Below are 22,666 nucleotides of genomic sequence, written 5' to 3' on the forward strand. Positions count from 1 at the left end.
AAGAAAACCAGTATTATTTAGTATATTTTTATAATTTTACTAAATAATATGTTAAAGGTGTAATTTAAAAAAATAAAATGTATTGTCCATTGTAAATTTGTTGGTTAAAATGGCAGCACACAAACAAACTAGTTAAGACCAGTATTATTTGGTAAGAAAAAGCAGGCACATCATTTTCATTTTAACCTGTTATCTACATCATACCCTAAAAGAGCAGAAATGCCACTGAGTTGGTCTGTTTCTGTATGCTTGTTTGATTGGCTTTTTATTATATTATAATTTAAGCAAGATTGCAAACAATTAAGAAGCTGCTTTAGAGTTTTCCCTGCTGACATGCCAAACTCCCAAGAAAAAACAAAAGACATTGTGTTGTCAGATCTTTAATATTTTCAATATTTACTTTTTTTTGTTGTTTAGAAATATTGCACATGGTCAACATGCCTGCTTATGAGATAACAATCAGCTTGCTCATCCTAAAATTCCTTCTCCAACGTAAGCACAGTTTAATTTTAAGCACAATCATACAGTGTACACACATACATATGTGTGTATGCACAAATGTCTGTGTGGGCCCGTGCGTGTGTGCATGTGATTGCACATGCATGCAGATAGACACTTTACAGCCCTAACTTACCCCATAGTGATGTAAATAATAGCATTTAATTACCTGTGCATTTGTTTATTTATGTGTTACTTGTATATCCTGAATATGTCTTTAATATATACAGGTATATTTATATATATATATCCTAAACAAACTGTGTTTGATAACAGTCAGAATGGTCAACAACTTAGTCATGGTGACTATAAAAATACTGCCTCTTGAGTAGAATATAGAATGCAATGAAAATATATATTTTAATCATGTTTCTGCATGGTGAGAGAAGAGGTTGATTGTGTTAACACGCTGTCTGCATGTGCCAAAACATACACACACACACCAAAACACAGACCTAAATGCACAAATATGGAAATACTAGTATATATATTTGTATATATTTCCACACATCCAACTGTATACAGTGAAATAAAAGATATATCCACAATAATAACTACCCCCACTCTTCACCAAAGAAGCAAAGAGTCAAAAAGTGCTATTCAAAATTTGACTTTTAGTAAGTTAAATTTCTACCTCTTCGAGAATGACATGATGTTTTTGTTTTGAATGGTAAAGAGCGTTTCACAACCACTCATCCCTCTTGCTGACTGACTGCATTAAATTGAAAAACTATGGCACAGAGCCTTGCCCCATAGCCCACAAAAATAAAACAAAATAACCCACCCATTTTCAAAAGAAATAGATGTCCTATTGCACCATTTGATGGGAAAGGATAAAGTGACAAAACAAAAAAAGGGGGGGGGGACTAGGGGGAGTTGGGGCCTCCGGAGACTGACCTCCAGGGCTGGTCTAGGATCTGCTTTCCCTGAACTAACCCTAACCACAACCATCCTGAGCTACATAGCGCTTGACCCGGACCAGTGCTTAAGGGCACTTCCTAACACTTGATGGGTTTTTGGGGGGAGTCAGAGGGAGGGGGGAAATGACATATATAGAACAAGGTTATTATTTAACTACTAAAACGATCTCTAAAAACAATACTTTCCTGATTGAACTTGCGGCGGCCCTCCTCAAGAAGGGCCGCACGAATTGTGCAAACACCTGATTTCAACGTTTTATAAAACAACAAATGCTCCTGCGCCCCCACTTCTGTGTCCACTGAGAAATCGTCAAGAAAGGGGAGGAAGGAGGACAACCGAGGGAGTGAAGGAAGGGATGGGGAGAGCATACAGAAACATTTTGTCCCCTTCTTTTTTTTCAGTCTTTTTTTTTTTTGTTTCAAATTTTTTATGCAGGAGAAGAAACACAATAGAGCCACGAGAGAGAAAGAACAGGCCACGGTAAAAACTGGTTATTTCCACGATAATAAGAGAAAGCAACATCATATCCAGAGGAATTTCAGAGAGGCTTGACTGGAATTTTACGCTTCCTTGCTGTTGATATTCTTGCCACGTCACATTTGTCCTTGTCCATCCTTTTTTCCGTCTTCCTTTTGCCAGAATATGAATGTCGCATCCATTTGAACGTCATCCAGTTTTGTCCTGCATCTTTTCTCTGTGCTCCATTCAGTGTCGCCTTTAACGTTGATTTTTCAAAACCTCACAACAGTCTCTTTACATAATCTCTTTATGGTGCCTGTATACACAGGTTTCTGGGGATGTAACCCAAACAGACATACGGACAAATATATATTATCACCTTCTGCCAGTCATGTCTAAGTCTGTCGTAATAGCAATAACTGAAGGTGCAAAGATTGGTCACTTTACATCCAGATTCGTGTCCTTCCTTTTTGCTTTTGCTTTTCTTCTTCTCACTTTTCACTACAATCACTAGAAACTGTGCAGGTCAATGGCTTTGTCTGACCAGAGTTGAGTATTTTTGTGTGAGTTGAGTGCTGACGCTGCACAGGCGTGTCCGTGCATGGCACATCTGTGTCTGCATGTACTGTGTAGGTGTGTGCTGTCTGTCTTGCAGCATTGAGGGGCTGTGGAATATCAGTGGAGGTCGTTGGTGTTGCGTTTGCATCCCGACCACTGTGCTGAGGAGTGGAAGGGACGAGGAGGAGGTTAAGTCAGTGGCATCTGAGGGCTGGCTGGCTGGCTGGCAACAGCAAACTGCATCTGTACAATAAGTGACAAAGTGCCTTTGTGTGTCATGGTCCTTGGTAGCTGCTCCTGGAGGCAGCTAACCAAGAGTAACAGTCTAATTTGGTAAAAGTGAAGATGTGTGTGTGTGTGTGTGTGTGTATGCTGGCGATTACATATGCACCAGGTTTGTTAAATGTGTGTGCGTGTCCAAAAAAGGATTTACCACAGAGCTTGTGTGTTACACAGCAAACCACTGCACAGGTGTGCTGAGAGCAGACCTGGGCGAAAGCAAAAAACATTCAGGGTATTTGGACAAATCAAAGCCAAACCGATTTTAAAAGAAGCACTTGAATCATTCTGATTCACATGTGATCCCGCTGCTTTGAGGCTCCTCTAAAGGCCTAATGAGACAATCAAAGTGCGTCTTAAGTAGATGTGTGTATCTGTAACCAGATATTTCTGCCCAGGTCTGGCGGAGATCAGCACCAGTGGAATGATTCCTCTCCATCTTTTTTTTTTCCTCTGTGTTTTTTGCCGCTTCAACATCCTCTCATCCGGTTTATGATCCTTCACTTTGAGGCTCCTCTGAGCTCTGGCTTTTGTCTCCCTGCGACTCCGACCCTCCATCCTCTCGCACTGAGTGATTGAGTAAGGAACTATGGGAAGGGACAGGGCCAACTTCTATCAACCCTCCTCCAGCTTCCAGGGTTCCGGGCGTGGCCGTCTGCATGATCTTCTGACGAACCTCGCGGATCTTCAGCTGCAGGCACACCTTGGTGGGAAATGTGTCTGAGTAGCGTGCCTGGAAGGCGGCTGTAGCCTGAGCTGGAGAAACAGTAAGGAGTAAGAATGTATGTTTAAAAAAAAAATCAGCCATAAAAATGTCCTGTAACATAAACTTTAAGGGGCTTTAATTGGGCATAAATTACTAATTTCTCCCCTTGTTTTACAGCTTTCATCTAAGCGTTTTCTGTGTCCTTTACCATGCAGAAGATCTGCATGGTAAAGGACAGAGTATTGATGTCCAGATGTGATCCTTTTTTTGAAACATTTCCTTAACTATCTGAGTAAAAATCAAAGTTTACCTACCAGTGGGAAAAAAGCCATGTTCCTGAAACAGCTGCATGACCAGGGCCCGGCGCTGATCCAGAGTTCTACGCAGAGACGAGTAGGAAATTCGCTCCGAGTCTCCCTGGGGAACGTCGCCTTCTGGACCTTGGAGGACCAAACAAGAAGGAATTTCTTTCATAGTTAGGAAAGAGTCAAATGAACGGAGAAGTCTTTCACTTTTGTCTTTAAAACCTCTGCGTGTGTAATTTAACCCTCAGTAGTCTCTACACTCATCAGTGAGTTTGGCAACCTTCTTCGTTGTTTAGAATGACGCAGGACTGACACCCCCCCCCCCCCCCCTTAGTATAGTTTTTATTCAAGATTTAATGTTTCAAAAAGGTTTCTAGTTTTTTTTTGGGTGAAAACAGACATAATAAAAGCTATGGCACATAATTGAATTAATCCATGAAACTTTACTTACTTTAATGGAACTTCATCCGGTTTTTAGACATTTTTCACATTTTTTACCTTTTCTTTGCTTTTGGATTTATACATTTTAATTGTGTCTCTATATGTTTGATCTGTGATACAAAACATAAAAAAAAGTTTGATCTCTATTCTTAAAATTTTTGTGAGGTAAAAAAAAACAGACAACATTTACAATTCAGAATGTAGTTTTTTGGACTGTTTTAGGTTAATTGTGCAATTATTGTGTAATCTAATGAAATATTATCAGTAAAAAAATAAGCTGGGGTTGTACTAAAACGATAGATCTGAAGCACTGCCACAAAAAGGGTTTTTAAGATAAATTATTTGAGTGACAACTGAATTCTTGTCTCAAAACTACTACAATGAATGAAGCTTATAGGACTGTCGTCTTTCATACCTGTAATTTGGCTAAACTTTCTATGTCTGTCAAACCGATGAAGAGAAATGAGGCTTTTTCTGCTTTGTCCTTTCTTTAATTTAAACACAGATGTTCCAGTGTATTTTTTTTTTCCTTTCTCGTCTTCTCAGACCTCAGATGATCAGATGTTGGATCGTCCTGAATGGTTTCTTCTGGAGATTTTTTCTTTTTTTACACAACCAGGAAGGGTTTGGGACACAAACAGAAGGAGTTTCTCTTTAGTGCCCCAATTTGGTGCTCAGAGTAGGGGATTACTCAAAAATGGCCACATATAAATCAAAGTATTGTACTAATATAGACCAAATCTTATAAAAATGCTTTTTCTTACTTATATATTCACTTGTGTTTATTCTTGTACTCTTGATGTAATGAGCTCTGTTCAAAATTGTCACTTTATAAACTGGTTCAGTTTTGAACTCTTTGCCTTTTTGAGCTTCAATTTGAAGAATCAAAGAACAGAAAATAACAGTAAAGATGAGAAAAATCCATCAGAACGCCTGGAGAACCTCTGCTCATTAGCACTGTTTGGCTTTCCTTCAGAGATGGTCGATAACTGTTTGCTCCAGGGAGTTTTGTGTCAAATAATAGTTTAATAATTTATGTCATTACTTTTCCAATAAGGAACAAAGTCAATAGGTTTTATAATTTTGGTTCAAGCTAAAAAAAAATTGGGATAACAGAAAAAATGCACAACCCATACCTGCTTTGTCAAAGGTAAAGATGTCCCCCTCACACTTGGCGGCGCTTTTCGGGGTGTTGGGTTCTGAGCTGCAGCTGGACAAACGCCGAGTCTTTCTTCTAGGAGAGCTCGGCTCCTCTCCGGTTGCTTCCAGATCTTTAAGAAGCCGGAAAAAGCCGAAAAAAGAAAAGGAAGGGTTGATGAATATGCAAGACAAAGGGGAAATGGCGGACTTGTTCAGATGAATGTAGTCTTTCTGCCTCACCGGTGGAGTTGCGCCTCTTCTTGCGGTAACTTCCCAGGATGGCTCTGGGTGAGGTTGCCAAACTCTGCAAAGTGGGTGAGGGAAGGACCTCCTCTGGATTAAACTCTGGTAGCTCAGCAAAACGCTCCTCAAAATAGGTTTCAGACAAAACCCTGCACAAACAAAAACACGAACTGGTGAAATAAACATTAGCGGATGTCATCCAGGAGTTTACACGTTTCTCAGGGCTTCATTTTCTCCCCTCTGGCTTCCCATCATTTGTCTACAGCCAGATTCAAAAATATCCAAGGTAATTTAAGACTTCAAAAATCATTTTCCCCCCTCTTTTTTCCACAAAAGAGAGGTTTGTTCATAATGGAATAAGGCAAATAAAATGCATGTTACAAAGCTGGAGTCCACTCTGGGATGCAGACTCTAATTTCTGAGATGTTTCAAACCAAGACCACACAAAATTAATCCTCAATTTATTTGCAAATAAAGATCAATTCTAAATCACTGATTTCTTTGAACTCATTGGTTTGTCTGAGAGTGTGAGAGGTTAATCAAGGAAATGCTTGTACTTGTCATGGGAGTCAGGAGCCTTTTTGAGTGGAGGGGGTCGAAATTTATTCCTTTTTGAGGATGAAGGAGCTTCTTTTTCTGCTGGTGGAGGAGGCGGGGGATCCAGGCCTGAGGAGGTTGGAGGGGGGGAATGAGGTCCAGCCTGGGAAAAGAGGAAAGGCTTTGAATAAGGACTCATTTATGTGCAGAGAAGACATTTTTTTTGGTAGATTTGACCTTCAGGTAACAAACAATTCATCGACTCCTTACAAAAAGCTATAGAAGCATCTCGCTCTTATAGGCTTGTTGTTCCAAAACCACCAAGTTTAAAAAAGAAAGCATGAAGGTGCTGCTTTATTTTAACACTTAAAATACTTCAGATGCCACACAGTAAACACCTAGTAGTTAAGGAGGCCACGATAGAAAATAAGGGAAGAAAAGGAGAAAATAAAGGAGCAAAAGGACCTAATTGAACTAAACTTTATGGCTATATTTTTAACGTTTTATTTAAAAGATGGATGAATTACTTTTATCATTATTAGACTAACACTGCTCTTTTCATATTAACCCTTGTACTATCTTAGATGAGCCCCCCCTTTCATTGATATGTTCTCCGTACCATGACAAAGGTGGATAAAGGTGGAAAGATTTCATGTAATCCATGGACACCAGTGAAGATCAGAAATCATTGAAGAAAAAAGGTTCAGCGCACTGTCTTGTGGGGTGTAGATCAGTGTTTTTCAACCTTTTTTGAGCCAGGGTACACTTTAACCAGGACAAAAATCCCGTGGCACACCAGCATCAAAAAATTAAAAAGGAGAAACTCATAGTCTGTATTAATCTACAGCCCCTACGCAATCTCACGTGCATTTTTGTGATAATTGTGGCAGAAAAAGCTGGAAGTTTTAGCTGTTTTTTTTCTAAAAGATGTAATAAAAGTTAAGTTAAAAGATTTAAAAACTGTTTGATGTGTGTTCGTTGTGGTTTCAAGACGTTTAACAGGGAAAACTCGTTGCAGATACACTGTCACTTTAATCCAATGCATCATGGGAGATGTAGCGTGAAAACTGCAGCAAAAGGGGAAAGACTCTCGTTTCTGAGCTTCATTGTTTTGTTCACTTGTTACACGGTCTGATACCGGATTCCGCTGAAAGCTACACCGCTAAAGACGAGCGTTAGCTAGTATTTTTGTTAGAACTGAGAGACTTTATGAGCAGAATCAGAACAAGGAAGTGAAGACTTTAACCACTTCTGATTGGTCAGACTGATGACGTGTGATTAAGCCTCCAAGAATGATTTGTGGAGACAGTTAAAGGGGCGGGACTTTTACGAAAATAGCTGAAGCTGCAGCTAAATCGCAGTACCGTCATTCTTATCAAAATGTCTTTAATAGAATCAAATAAACACAAAGAAAAAAGACTTTTACGATCTTTCATATTCCTAACTACTTAGTGTTTTATCAGGGCCTGTTTGGATGAACACAGAGCTGTAATCCTGGAGATGGGAAATGTTTTTAGATCAGTTCATTAATTAGGGCCATTTCCCACGGCACACCTGCACACCGGTTGAAAAACAGTGGTCTAGATGACCTTACTCCCAACGTTAGAGTGCCTAGGGTAGCACAAGGGTTACAGCTCGTTTGCTTCATAAACTTCTAATGAAGGCATGTAAAATAAAAAATAAATTTCTACAGGGATGTATTTGCTTAAACAAACTTTTAATTCCTCCTGGGATCATGGGTTGAGACTTGAATATATATATGAAAACTGGACCGACTTAACCCCTCCCAACCGTTTCAAATAAAGAGTACCAATCCCATAGATTTTTTTAAAGAAATAAAGTTATTCAGCCATTATGCTACCTTTTGTTTATATTTCTTGCCAATTCTAACTTTGATATTTTTTCTGTAGCACAAGGTATTCTAGTTATAAACTGACCAATTAGATGTCATAAGGAAAGTGTATAGTCTCAGGTTGAATTATTGAAACGTTTGATTGACAGATTCTCCTGACCCCGCTTTTAAGTGGTAGGGGTGTGGCCTTTAAACAAGCTCTCTCCTTATTGGCGAGAGTGGTTGCCATACCAATCGCTGTTTACTGACGTTTTCTGGATCAAACATGGCAACATCTGTATCATCAAAAAAAGCAGACTGAGTTGACTTAATTTGGTTGGAGCCATAAATAAGCCATTTTCTATAGATGACACCACACTCACATGGTCCAGTTCTCATGTACAGTCAATGGGCAGGACATGTAGTGCGTCTGGTTCATGTTTCCAGTTTATGAAAGGGACAGATATTATGCGAGTAGAGAATCAGCAGCGACCCAGAATCAACAGAGTCTTACCACCCCTAAGCTGCCAGCATTAAGTTTAATAACACTAGCCCTCTGCAGGTCTTAAATTAATACAAAATGATGGTCATCTTTTGCACCTCTTTGCTGTTGTTGCTGTGATCCTCTCTTTCCATCTCTCTGGGTCTCTTCTTCTCTTCGCTCTCCTTCATCACCCTTTCTCGCTCTTCGTCTGCCTCATTCTGTTTGTCCATCACAGCCACGTCTCCCTCGTCTTCCTCTTTGATATCTTCTTCTTTTTTCACTGGGATACAAACACATAATTTGAAATGCAGTTAGAAGACAGAACGACCGCGCGTCTCTATGAGTCTGCATGATGTACATTTTTAAAGTTCAGGAGTTCAAGAGGAGCATCTTTGGCTCAAAATGGGTCAGTACAGACTATGCACTGCAGGCACTCATGTTTCAAACACCAGGTAAGCAAAACCACAAGCCACTGGCAGTTCCTCCGGTTCAACGAATACATACGTTGTCTCTCCTGATATGATGGTAAACTAGCTGCATTAGATTTCATTTGAAATTGAATTCCTGGAAATTACTTTTGTTTTCCGAAAGATTTCATTTTTGTTTTATTTCATTGTTTAGGAATTGTATCTTAGTTTCTGGAATGTTTTGATTTCTAAAATGTTCTTATTTCTTTTGCTCTTTTAATTGTTGTTATCATCTTTAATATGTTTTTGTGTTGCTGCCATATTCGTACATGCGATTTGCTCTTCACCGTAGTAATTAAATTTTAAATAAAAATGTTCTTTGAACCAATGGAAAAACTAATGCTTGTTTAATGGTAGCTATAATCAAAATCAGAAAACATTAAAATAGTTATTATAACCTTAAATTAAAAAAATAGCAAGACCAGATCTAACTTAATCGCGCTGTTTCGCAGGTTTTTCAGTGCAATTTTACATCTTTTTCTTTTTAAGTGTACTGTGTTCTGCATCCTGATTGGCTGGCGACCTTGTCAATTAAGCTCCTCAATGCCGTATCTCCTGTGCAGAATGGGTTCAGCTCTCCAACGCTGCAAAAATCTTTAAATGTCTTTGTTTTGACTCTATAAAACTGAACTTTAAGAGTTTAAACATGAGAGGAAAGTGTGAAAATATTGACGTGTGTCTGAGAAAAATGTAAAAAATGTGTAGTAAGTGGTTCTTACAGCTTCAAAACATCTATAAGCCTACTTCACGGATTTCACCTATCATGGCTGCAGTCAGGATCTGTACTCCCAACTTTAAAACGTATGGTGAATTTCATTTTGTGTAACTTTAAAACACACAGTGTCCCTGAAAAATACTAAAAAGCAGTATTAGATGATCTGTTTTTTCAAAGTACTTTCTGCATAAAGCCGGTTTAGCTCGTGCTGGTTTGCGGTGCCTTCCATCCGTGAAACCCAGGTTCAACTCCGGGCTGCTCCCTGTTCCCTTCTCTAGTTCTATGCCGGTCCCAAGCCCGGTTGCTTTGAGAGGGTTGCGTCAGGAAGGGCATCCGGCGTAAAACATTGCCAAGTTTCCCATGCGACTCGTTCGCTGTGGCGACCCCAGATGGGAAAAGCCGAAAGAGAAACTAACTTTCTGCATAAATATTCAGTGCCATTAGCACTGATGTAACCATGTTTAACAGCAGAGCCAAGTTTTTGAACTGGTATCTGAAGGCATCTTTAAGTCCATCCATTTTTTGATTTAAAGCACACAGCCGCAGTCTAAAAAAAAGGTCTGGGATGCAGATTTCTCTGGCAACAGCACATTTTTCTACTGTGTGATACAAACCCAAAAAAGATCCTTTGAACAGCACAATGCATTTTTATTGAACAAAAATGCAAATCAGTTCTTATCTCCCACTCTTTTCCTTTTTCTTTATAACTTTTTAAAGAATAATCTAACACGTTTGTAGACATGTCAGTTCACATCCTTTAAACACTTGGAGTGAAATATTAAGATTTAAACTGGCATCATTGTCATAACAGAAAAAATTTGGGCTGGAACAGTGCTACCTGCTGTGATGCTGGCTGCAATCGGGGACAGAGTGGAGCTGGTGGTGCAGCTTGATAACCCTTGATCTTCAGTATGAGCCTCCAGCTGGCTCTCCTGCTTCACCTCCACCTTCCTTCCCATGCCAGGCTGGGAGCCAGGCCCCTGTGCTCCACTGGCCGGAGGGGAGGGAGAGGTTTTCACCTCCTGGGCCGGAGATGCCAAAGCAGGGGGAACAGCTGTCACTGAGACCGCACCAGTCGCCAGGGCAACAGTTTGAGCAGGGTAAATGGCAGTGAGAATCTGAGGAGGAAAACACAGTTAAAAGTTAGTTTTTGTATTTCAAGGTTTATTTTTGAAATCTTTATTAAACAATACCCAACTATACCATATAAAGTCTTGCATTATGTTTATATTTACCTGACGACCTGCAGCTACAGCTGTCTGGCTGGCAGGAATCTGGGATTGACAGCTTAGGGGCGGGGCTTGAGCCAGCAAAGGCGGCTGACCAACGATTGGCTGGACCAGGGCCTGGCCAGCTGGAGCGATGGCAGTAAAGCCCAGAGCTGCAAGAGGTGTTGGAAGATATGCAGGTCCTTGAGGCTGCGGGCCCTTTTGGCCTGTTGCCGTAGTTACCCCTGGGCTGGACTGGACATAGGTGATCCTTAAGGAGAAATTAGTATTAGAATTAATCATCTTGAAGTTTTATGGGGTTCTTTTTCTCCAAAAGAAGGAGAGTCTTGAAGTACGGAATTTTATTTCCCTGCGTTTGAGCAATGTTTCTAAAACTTAACATCATCCTCAAGAATGTTACTGCTGTTGGCATCTCAAAGGTGTTAATAACCTGGTGGGTGGGGAGGTCAGGAGAACGTTCTGCGGGGGTGCCCCAGCGGGAGCCATCATTGTTGCCACGGAAACAGGAAAGGAGCTCCCAGGATGTACGGCTGCTGTGGCGCTTGGGTGAACATTGCTCTGCACAACAGGCATGGAAGCAATCTGAAAGATCTAATGAAAAATAAAAAATGTTACTCCTCAATCAGAGGACTTTTGCTGTGACTTCCTGCTTTATAAGTAAATCTGAAATTTTATAAATCTAAAAAGTGCTTTGTGACCTGCTTAACCTATTCAATCTATAAAACTGGCCAATTGCAATTGACACCCACCAAAATCTATTACATATAGGAGAAACATACAACTGATTTAGCAAATGAAACAATTATTTGTAATAGATTCCAAATATGTTTGGAAATAGATTTATGTGGGAGTTTAAGGGTAAAAACAACAACACAATCATTTTTAGCATCTGAGAGATTTTAGTGTAGTTATTAAAAAATTATAATAATGTTTGTCTAAGGATGAACTTGCATAATGTTTAGACTGAATACACACCTGTAAACCAACAGGTTCTTAATTGTTAACAATAAAAAAAATAAAAAAACTGAAGCTTGTTTTAAGTCTGAAATAAACTGTTTTATGAATGGACATTTTTATTAAAAAAAATTATTTTCCAATTTCCAAAAGTCTAGAAGTTTTGACTTCCTGAAAGCTGTAATTGGTTTACAAATGTTTACTTTCAATGTCCAAAAACTAATGAACCACAGCTAAAAAGTGGAACAAGCAGCAACATATTGCTTTTAAATCTGTTGATCATTGATTGAAGTTGTCCAAGTTTCTACCTTATTTCCTGAAGCTGTGCCATTCTGCACAGGAAGAGGCGGAGTCACAAGAGAAATGGAAGGTTGAGGAGGAGTAGAACCTGCTCTCACTGTTCCCATGGAAACCAGCATCTTGCTCTGCAAGACCGGCGACTGTGTTTGGGCTAAAGATGGCAAAGGAAACAGTCAAAGAGAGGGAAAGGAGGAATGAAATCACTCAGAAACTGATGGAGCACAGATGACAGAGGCGAAAACAGAACATGAGCAACGGCAGGGGGAGACACTGAGACAAACTGGCAGAAATAAAAAAATATTTTCTGATAACAGAGTGCCTCAGTTGTGTCTGACTGTCAGCCGTGGAGAGTCATTCAGGCATGGGCGGGCAGTGGGCACTAATGACTCAAGTGTTTCAGTCATCAATCATTTACACCCAGTTTATGTAAGATAAGCTAATCTTTCTGCAGACAGGAGGCAAAGGAAAGAAGAGACATTTCTGTCAACTATTGAAGCCACTAAGATGAAGCGGGTTTGCTACTCTCTGTCAGCCGGTCTCAGTCTCACCTCTGGTCTCCAAGCTGACTTTGGTCCCCGCCCCAGATTGAACGCCATTGGCCATGGTGGCATTAGCGGGCAGGGTGAGGATGTGCTGGTGAGTGAACTGCGGGGAGGATTGGCTCTTGGAGGGCAGAACATACTGGACCTGTGCTAGTGGCTTGGGGCAGGCGGGAGGTTTGGCAGCAGTGGGGTGGAGCTGGGGCTGCAGGACGGGTGGGTGAGTTTGGGTGTGTGGTTGCAGAGCTTGTGGGTTAATGAGCTGCACTGGCTGTGCAGCAGGGAAGGACCCTCCCAGAACTAGGTTAGTGACCAGGCAGCCACCAGCCACTGGGGTTACCGGTACACTGACAGGACCAGGGGAGGAGGATGAGGACAGGTACCCACCCCCTGTGGTGATTGGCATCTGCTGAGCTCCACCTCCTCCGATCAGAAGAGTAGCTTTCCTGTCCTGGGGGACGGAGCTGATGGTGATGGCTCCTTCCACAGACTTTCTGGCGATGGGTACAGGCGTGCTGGCGATGGGGCGCACCACGTTGGTCACCACAGTGGGGGCCACGCGGACGCCATTCTGGGACTGCGTAAATCCCTGCTGAGCCACCGTGATGGGTGGCTGGGCAATGGATGTAGAGCCAGTAAAGGACAGAGATGAGCCACTCTCCCCGCTAACGCCTCCTGCATCCTTCCTTTTGGGCCCCTCCTGGCTCTCTTCCCCCCCTTCACCCACTCCTCTTGTTCTTTTGGTCTCTGGCCCGTCTTCGGCACCACTCCCTCCTCCATCCTCTCTGTTCCCTTTAACTGATGAAGAGTCGGAGTGTCGAATTGAAGGAGAAGAGGAGGGGAGAGAAGAGCGGGGCACTGGCTGGAAGCCATGCTGGAGGGAAGAGAGGCACAGAGATCAAAGAGGCTGGGGTGATGATGATTATGATGATGCTGCCCTCAAAGGCTTTGCAACAGATAAAAACCAATCAGAATATATGAGAGAAGCAGAAAGTTCTTGTCTAGACATGACATCTTCAATTTAAGCAACTTTTGATCTAAAATAATTCTTGATATGACTAAAAAGCAATTAACTTGGGTTGTGAAAAATGGGGAATTGTGATTGAGATCCACTACCTGCCCATCCGGTTCATCTTCATCACTGTCTGTCACTCTCTCCTTACACTTGAGATCGATGGAGCCTTCTGTGCACGAATCATCTGAGGTAGTAAAGTTAGAAGTTTTAATATTCAAGTAATAAAAAAAACAAAAAACTGCCTTCCAATGATCACATTCACCTGTCACCACACCGTAAAATAGAGATGTTTTTGACACAGTCATAGGTCACAAGATGATACACACGTGCCTTCTGGTGTATGGATGTTTTGCTGACACAGTAGATTTGACTTAGAAGGCAGAAGCTCAGCATGTTTTACAAAGACACCATCAAGGGAACTGAAACTACAATGTAAGAGGAAAAAAAAAAACTTTCAAACTAGCACTCACCGATCACATCATCATCCCCTTCTTCTTCACAGATCACCATTCGCTCTTCATCACTGGTCACGTCCTCACTGGCTCCGCCTTGGTACAGCAGTGGCCGATTAATGAACAAACTTGTTCCGTCCTCCTGAAGAAAGATAATAAATATTTATATACGAATGGAATAGATTAAAAATCAGAAGCCATTGTTCACAGCTTTGACGTAAAACTAAACATCATCCTCATTTAGTTTGTTATTTTAACCCACTGACTCCTTTAAACTAGAAAACTAGTTAATCTCTACCATGGGACTTTAAATGAGGAAAGCAAAACAACCAAAACACTCTTCCGCATTTGAGCATCAATCAACCTTTCTTTAGTTAAATTAATCAAGTTAATATTCATAAAATGTCATTTTAAAAAATTATATAAAAAAATGGAAGCCTGGAGAATTTACATTAAATTAATATGGTAAAAATCTAGCAAAAAGTATATTTTTAAAAGTAGTTTATAGCTTTTATTTATAAACATGAATCTTCTCAGAGAAGTGGCGTAAGTTTGCTAAGCTCCAGTTCAAGGCCTACGGGCCAAATGTGGCCCACCGTCATTTTATGTGGCCCGCGAGTAGGGCTGTGATGATGACCTCATCACCGCACATATGGTGCGTGATTGAACTATAATAAACACATTAAACACGTTCATCTTTGCTGATAATTTACTCTTTCTGCTAGTCCTGTGTTCAGACTGACTTTCCTTCTTTCTTTCAGACTGTTCTCTCCTTCTCTCCCACCGCACTTGTCACTGTCTCTCGTCGCCGCGCGCTCTCACTGCCTCTGCTGCACGTGGCACGCGGCTCCATTTACACACGGGCGCGTGCTTTCAGAAGCACACATCCTCTTTCTACAACAGAAATTTCCTCTTGTGAGGAAATACAACAAATTTACTGCGTTCTAATTATTAATTTCCATTTGTATTCATTTCCGTCACAAGCTGTGTGCGTTCTTAAGTGCGCGACACGGACGCCCGCCGGAGGATTTTGTGTTGGGGGGGTTTATTACTGTTCTCCTTCACTCCGTAACACCAAACATGAGCGCGCACTGTTAGATTTCGATGAATATCACTACATGTTTTGTTTGGGAACTATTTTGTGCAGCGCAACGTTACGTGTCTGTATAAATAAAGGCGGAGCCTCCTGCCCCGCGTTCTTCATGGGTGTCAGGCTTCATGGCTACCAGAAAGGTGACAACGTGTCTGCAGTCTGTTTATTACTGGGCAATAAATAATATTCTGAGAAGATGTCTGTACCAGAGAGCACAGGTGAAAGTCGCGTGCAGCTAGAGAGCGGTCCACTGCAGAAGAATCAACACGCACCCTCAACACACGTGTGCGCGCTCCCTCCTCCCAGTCCTACACACGTAGCAGCGCGCTCACACAGTCACAGTCAATCTACAACACCTATATAGTTAGTTCATTAGTAGTTAGTTGTTACTGTTATTTGTTAATGAAGAATCCTACGTTGTAATTGTATTTCTTTCTGATGCGGCCGCGGGGGGGATTTTTATTTTTTGTTTGTTTTTTTGGGTTTTTTTTTGGTGGTGGTGGTGGTGGTGGGGGGGTGCGGTTAACCGCGACACAGCGCCCCCCGGTGGTTCATCACCGCGGTGGTTAAAAAATCTGACACGTCACAGCTCTACCCGCGAGAGCATTAAAAGTTTTTGATTTCTTAAAAATTGTTGTGTATTTATTCATATCTAGGGGGAATTGGACTTGAAATATCAGATTAGGCAACTAAACATTAGGACTTAAACAATGTCCATATAACCTAACCTGACAGAATCAAATGTAAAAGGATTTATGCTAAAGTAACAAGCAAACATATGTTTCTATGCAACTGTAATTGTCACTTTAAAAAGTTATAATAAATAAACAATGAGTTATTTAACATTAAGGAGTAGTTACATTTATTTTTCATTTCATTTAGTTACATGTATTTAGACAAGTTATATCTGGCCCTTCGAGGACAACCACTATGCTGATGTGGCCCTTGGTTAAAATGAGTTTGACACCCTTGCTCCAGTTCAACAAACTGCAATATTTCAAGAACATTGGTGTTTGAACAAATGGGACCAAAGAGCAGATTTTTGGTCATCATGACATGTCAGTGCAAACACCTCACATGTCACAGCTGCCAAGCATGGTGGTGGTGGGGGAATGATGTGAGATTGCTTTTTAAGGCCCAGGGTCTAGACCACACATTTCTCAGTTTACTATAGTATTTTATAGCAGAAATAATATTTTATAGCAGAAATCATACAATAAGACCAAGACACCAGGAAAGGTACATCAGAATATGCAATAGTTAAAGTTCAGTCCTTAACCTGGATGAATAAAAGGCTGCAATAAGACAAACACTTGTGAACCAAAGTACTGAAAAAAGCGCAGTGGGTCAGAAATATTTTACTACAACTTGAGAGTCTGATAGACTCATTCTGGAAGCTGGGACTTCAGTTTCTGCAGATAAATGGGGTTATCCACACTGTTGAGTCAGACCAAACATGCAGCTACTTGCTTCTGCATTTCAAACAAACAATGACACAGTGTAATGCATCAGGAACTGGTATGCTTACATATTTTGTAAGATCACCTGGTAAGATCCACATGATTTTCTTGTCATGCTCATACGTGTAAAAAAGTGGAGCTAAAAAGGAAGATGCTAAAAATCCCCCCCCAAAAAAGCTTTTCTGAAATTGAAACCCATCAGCACTTTTTTGACATATGTTTTTTATTTTACTGAACTGATTTACTGTCAAAAATGTTAAATTGTATTAAACTGGTGTGGATTATTTTGTGTGAACCAATATTACATTTATTTTCTGAAAAAATAACCACATGAAAAACAATTTCAGTGGATTTTAAAGCCAATATTTGACTTTAATACCAGATTTGGTCAATCAGAATCTAGAGTTATGGTTTGGTAATCTAATTTGGTCACCTTGGATGAAAGCAAAAAGTCAAAGAACCCTCTTTGATGTTTAGAATTGATATCAAAACCGGCAACTTTATATATTTTCTTAGATGAAAGGCTTTCTTCTTAAAGTCTAATCTCTTGGATACATTTTCTGCCTTGGAGATACAAATTAATGACCCCCACCTTCTCCAGGTCTCTTTCTCTTTCCCTCTGCTCCAGGGTGTGCACAGCACTTTGGGAAAAAGCTCTGGGACGGGGGTGCCGGCCCTCAAAAAGCCCACCACGACGTTCTGATCCTGAAGGCCACCCTGAGCCTCCTCCCTTCCCCTCCAACACCTGAGACTCAGAAACAGCATCTGGAGACAAAAAGAAAAAAAAGTATTTAAGTCAATAAACCATTAGCAGCACTACTTTCTAACCATGTAAAGTTATGGGAGATAAATAACATTACATTTACTCTTTTATTAGACAAATGAACTAAATTGTAATTTCTTTTTCTTCATAGACAAAAAGTATTTTCTCTCAGGTTTTAGCAGTTACCACCCACAGACCTATGCTCTCTGACATGCTCCTCTCTCGGGCCTCTTTGGGGGTCCCACCGAAGGAGGGACGTCCCTCGGACATAGACTTTCTGCGGTCCTTGTTGCACCACTTCCAGTCTGGGTGGGCTTTGAAGTGGGCTTCTTTCACCTGGTGGGACAGGAAGCTTTTTAATGATCAGCAGATGTTTTGGTTTCTGCAAAAGGCTGCAAATCAAAACTAAAAGAAAAAATGAAAGATAAGCAAATGAAAGGCTCTCTTGGAGTAGCTGTGGGTGGTGTGATCATCAGAGACAGATGCTACAGTAGGTTAAAAGTCAGCATCTGCCAAAGCCTCAACAAGTCATTCATTTCTGTAAAATCCAGCAAAAAATGTAGCTGGAAACTGCAGAATTAAGGTCCTTGGCATTCCCTCCTGCTTGAGACCCTGTGATGAATTATTTTTCAGCCTGTGACTCCATGAACTGTCAATTGTGATTCATCAGTTGAAACCATTTAGTTCTAACAGCAACATTCATCTGGCACTAATCAGATCTGTCTTTTGCTCTACTGGACCTGTTTTTTAGTTCTTGTTAACACTTGTCTGTCCTCGGGTCGTATGCCAGAACCTTTTAAACACAACCTATATTAAGTCATTCCAGTCGAGACTTAGAAGTACTGTTTAATTTCTGGTTTGTGTCAAAACTCGTCTTTCTTTCAAATATACCGGACTCATTAAAAAAGTTGGTATTCTATAAACCTGGGGTCAGCAACATTTATGACAAGAAGTGTCAATTTAAATTTTTTCTCCTTAACAACTGTGCCATCACCAACTGTAATGCAAACTCTAATACAAAAAAATACAAAAACATTTCCAATATATCTAAAATTGTATTTAGTTCACAAACAGCAGGTCAAATAGCTTTTTTAAACAGATATTGGCATTACCTCAAAAAAGTATTTTCATAACAATATTGCACAAGGAAAATAGGTCAAAGTTAAAAAAGTATTGCAACTATGTTTGTCTGAAGCCAAAAATACTGCATTTGTGGTATGCCCACAGGTGCTTTTATTGCACAGAAAACTGATGTTTTACTGATGTTTGTTACAATGCTAATGATAGTAACATACATTTTTTTAACAATTGGACAGCGTCATTATTCGTTTTTTTCACACCCAACAAATGGAGTGGCAATAAGATGTAGTATTAATTTCAAAACTTGTTCATATTTTAAATCGACATTTGGCAAAACAGAAATAAAGCCTGGGTTTAATTTGACCTTGCTTGGTTATTATTCAACAAATTGAACTTTTAACTTCATAAATGATAAACGTCAAATACATGACCAAAAATCCAGCTGTGCAGTCATAAACGTGTGAAACAGCTCATGGATCAGCTTTGCGCTTTTCCCACTTGCACCTGCGCTCTCTTTTCCAGACACTCGCTCATAAGGCCCACCTGTCATCTCACACTTTCAAAATACGGGGTCATTGTTACAACAACTTAATTTAACCATAACAAACTTTTTTTTTTTTTCAATGGCGCGGATTCAAATTGCCTGTTCAGGAAGGCAGACGCGTATGGAGAGAAATTAGACTCAGTCGGATTTGTGCGTGCGTAATTCTTGATTTGTGCGTAAATTAGGATTTGTGTATGCATATTCTTGCTTTGTGTGTGCGTAAATTAGGATTTGTGCATAAATTTGGATTTGTGCGTGATTTGTTACTCACATAATACGTTTTGTGTACAAGTTAAAAAAATATAAAATGAAAAAAATACAAAATGCAATTTACGTATGCACAAATTAAGATTACAACAGCTTGAAACTACTTACACACACACATTTTTAAAAAACACGCACGAATCCCTTGTTACGCACACACGAAGCCAAAGTTACGCACGGATCTACCGTGAGACTGTTTTCACGTCTCACAAATTCGTCCGTAAGTGCTGCGTTTAAATACCAGTGGAATGCTCGGTCATTAGAATTTTCCAATCAGCCTTCCCTTCTAAACGCATTTCCTTCAGTGGGTGTAGCAAGGCTTAAAAAAATTTTAAAGGAAAATAAAAACTATTATCTGAGAATATGACGTTCACTTTTAAACGCTAATATGTATATTAAAAGTATATTATACGTTTAAATACGTTTAGAAGGGAAGGCTGATTGGAAAATTCTAATGACCGAGCATTCCACTTGTATTTAAACGCAGCACTTACGGACGAATTTTTGAGACGTGAAAACAGTCTCACGGTAGATCCGTGCGTAACTTTGGCTTCGGATGTGCGTAACAAGGGATTCGTGCGTGTTTTTTAAAGATGTGTGTGTGTAAGTAGTTTCAAGCTGTTGTAATCTTAATTTGTGCATACGTAAATTGCATTTTGTATTTTTTTCATTTTATATTTTTTTAACTTGTACACAAAACATATTATGTGAGTAACAAATCACGCACAAATCCAAATTTATGCACAAATCCTAATTTACGCACACACAAAGCAAGAATATGCATACACAAATCCTAATTTACGCACAAATCAAGAATTACGCACGCACAAATCCGACTGAGTCTAATTTCTCTCCATAGACGCGCAAAGTAATGGACATTGTGTGAAAGAAGAGATTGTCACTCAATCCTGATTATTTTGTACTAATCTGAAAATACAAACAGACGTCAGATTAAGTGTTTATTGTTGTCACACCCCCGTATGCCACTGACTTTCCCTCCAGCGTGCCAACTGTGGCACGCGTGCCCCAGGCTGCCGACCCCTGCTGTACACAGTACTGGGCCTTTACATGTTTTTTCCAGTTTCAGTCTAGATTTAAGTCACCTCATAGCATTAAAACTGAAATTTTAGAAGTTTCATAAGATCTTATTTTAAATGTCTACTGTTGGTTTTGATCTCTGACCACCAGGTTGTAATGAATCATATTGCACTTTGTTGGTGTCAGAGGTATTTGTGCTGAACTGGTTTAGGCCCGATCTGTCAGGTTACACCTCCTTTTTATCTCCACTAGCCATATAGAAGTCCCTTTTACCTGTGGGGTGCCTGAGGAAACTATGTTGCCCCCCCTTTCTGCTTTTCCTCATTAGAAAAAAAAACTGGCATTTTTTACAAATGTTTTGCTGATGACATTTTAAATCTATTTCCCTTTAAAATCAAGCACAAAACTGCTCAACTGGAATCAGTATAATTGGGAAGCCTGAGCCTTAAAATGAAAATGACATATTTTTTTGAGCCAACTCTATGCAAAAAATCTTGTTGACAACTCTTAAATTTGAACAGCAGATCAGCTTTGTGGTTGAACTTGTTTTTTTTCTCCTGAAACTTCCTGTTAAGGGGAAGACCTTAGAGAGGGTTTGACAAAATTATGCATTTATTCATAATTTCTCAGCTAGATCATTGGAATTCACATTACTTTGTCCTCTCCATGCTGCTAAGAATTGAGGTACCAGGAGAAAAAACGAATATATCTCTTCTCTGCTTGCTGTTCGGCACTGGGCTCCTGTCCAGTTTAGGATTTAATTAACCATTTAATAATTGTTTTTTAAGGTTGAAATGATTTACTCTCCTCCAATTTATCAGAATTGCTTTTATGCGCTCCAGTGACAGATCTATGGCTGTGTTTTGCAGCTACTTCTGAAGGATCCTCCCTCTAGATTGAAATCCAGAGATAAAAGCCTTTGAAGGTTCTGCACCTGAGCTATGGAATGGCCTCCACTAGAGCTCCAATAACTGTTGCAGCTCTTTTACTGACTCAACATATTTTTTCTCTGGCTTTTAAACTTTTAAAGGGACTTTTTTGTGTTATTACTGCATGGTGGTTTCATCTCTTTTTGTTGCTTGTTCTGCAGCACTTTTGGCAAACTTGACTTGTTGCAAATATGCTACAAGAATAAACTGCCATTGACAAGTACAGACCCTAACGATATCAAGGATTTCTACACTCACCTTAAAGGCCAGATCATGATACTGCTGCTTCTCATTGGGCCCCAGAGCATACCACCATTCCCCCAGAATCTTGCTGACTGTGCGGTTGTCCTGGTTGGGATGCCGCTGGTGTACCAGGGCACGGTGGCGCTTGCTAAAAATCATGAATGCATTCATCGGGCGACGGATGTGATCCTTCTCCCTCTAGATGGATTTCACGAGAAAACATTCAAGGTAAGCTGTAGCAGCAACACTCAACAACCTTGTCTGCTTATCTAGGGACATGCCGTGTGCACTGTGGACCGACCTTCTTGTCTCCGTCCTTCGGCAGGGCACTGAGGGACTGAGTGCGTCTCTTAATGGGTCCATTGGATGGAGATGGATTGTTTGCAACACCAGGAGAAAACCTGCATTATTGCATAAAAGAAAGAGAAACTGAGAGTCCAGTTGGGATGGGAAGTAAAGGGAGTTTCCACAGCCTGACACACAGGAACACAAAATGTACAAAAGACCTTTTAAAAGACAGAGGAGAGAATTCCTGTCTCCAGGAAACTGTGTAAAACACGATTGGACATCAGTGAGAGCTGACATGTATCAACTGTAAAGGTAAGAAGAATAAAAAATGGTGTTGAATCCTCAAATTGTCTGCGCTTTGGTTTCAGACAAAGAAAAACTGGTTCTCAAAATAGGATTACAATGTTAAATCTTTTGAAGTCAAACAGCCTCTTTTTGACTCAAACACCAAAGAGTTTCATGAACGTCTCTCTAAGCGTCAAATGAAAAAAATCCCATTCAGAACAAAACAGATTCGGCATCAACTTACTTGTGGCCTCATTGTATAGGACAGGGATTTCTGATGTGCCTGTATGGCAGGTTTTTCACAGCTTCTCAGTTTAGAAGATCAAATGGAATAAAATCAGCAAAAACAAAATCACTTTTTTCTGTGCAAGTGCTTTATCATAAGAAATGATCCTATGTGAGATCATTGCCTTTAATTTTTTTACTAAAGTTCATAATCCGGTAACATAAGAAATAGACCTCAGTGTGAAGCACAGGAAAGGCAGTGATGTGGTGTAGGAGTTTGGCTTCAGGCAAAGTTGGTGCTTTAATTTGACGGCGACATTGAACCATCTTTTCGTGACAGGTCCCATTCTCTTCAGGAAGGAAGTCAGTGCTTTTGAGCAG

General features: G+C 40.3%; 1 protein-coding gene across 2 annotated transcripts in view; it reads right to left on the reverse strand.

Annotated features, from left to right (window-relative positions):
- Positions 1-364: 364 nt before the first annotated feature.
- Positions 365-22,666, reverse strand: part of cica (capicua transcriptional repressor a) — a 44,092-nt gene continuing 21,790 nt past the window's right edge. The window contains exons 6-22 of one of the 2 annotated variants that reach the window (XM_011481013.4): positions 21,789-21,888; positions 21,503-21,685; positions 17,587-17,725; positions 17,219-17,391; positions 14,092-14,215; positions 13,723-13,805; positions 12,994-13,480; positions 12,076-12,218; positions 11,244-11,404; positions 10,820-11,063; positions 10,423-10,702; positions 8,519-8,682; positions 6,108-6,250; positions 5,548-5,699; positions 5,304-5,438; positions 3,736-3,861; positions 365-3,471 (exon numbers count right to left, since the gene is read on the reverse strand). In XM_011481013.4, the coding sequence (XP_011479315.2) occupies positions 3,206-3,471; positions 3,736-3,861; positions 5,304-5,438; positions 5,548-5,699; positions 6,108-6,250; positions 8,519-8,682; positions 10,423-10,702; positions 10,820-11,063; positions 11,244-11,404; positions 12,076-12,218; positions 12,994-13,480; positions 13,723-13,805; positions 14,092-14,215; positions 17,219-17,391; positions 17,587-17,725; positions 21,503-21,685; positions 21,789-21,888 (3,103 nt within the window). In that variant the 3' untranslated portion in view covers positions 365-3,205. Of the gene's footprint in view, positions 3,472-3,735; positions 3,862-5,303; positions 5,439-5,547; positions 5,700-6,107; positions 6,251-8,518; positions 8,683-10,422; positions 10,703-10,819; positions 11,064-11,243; positions 11,405-12,075; positions 12,219-12,615; positions 13,481-13,722; positions 13,806-14,091; positions 14,216-17,218; positions 17,392-17,586; positions 17,726-21,502; positions 21,686-21,788; positions 21,889-22,666 lie in introns of both variants that reach the window. The other variant, XM_011481012.4, reaches the window with a different exon arrangement.

This window comes from Oryzias latipes, chromosome 11, assembly GCF_053564925.1.
Source record: "Oryzias latipes strain Hd-rR chromosome 11, Olatipes_Hd-rR_3.1".
NCBI classification, from domain to species: domain Eukaryota; kingdom Metazoa; phylum Chordata; class Actinopteri; order Beloniformes; family Adrianichthyidae; genus Oryzias; species Oryzias latipes.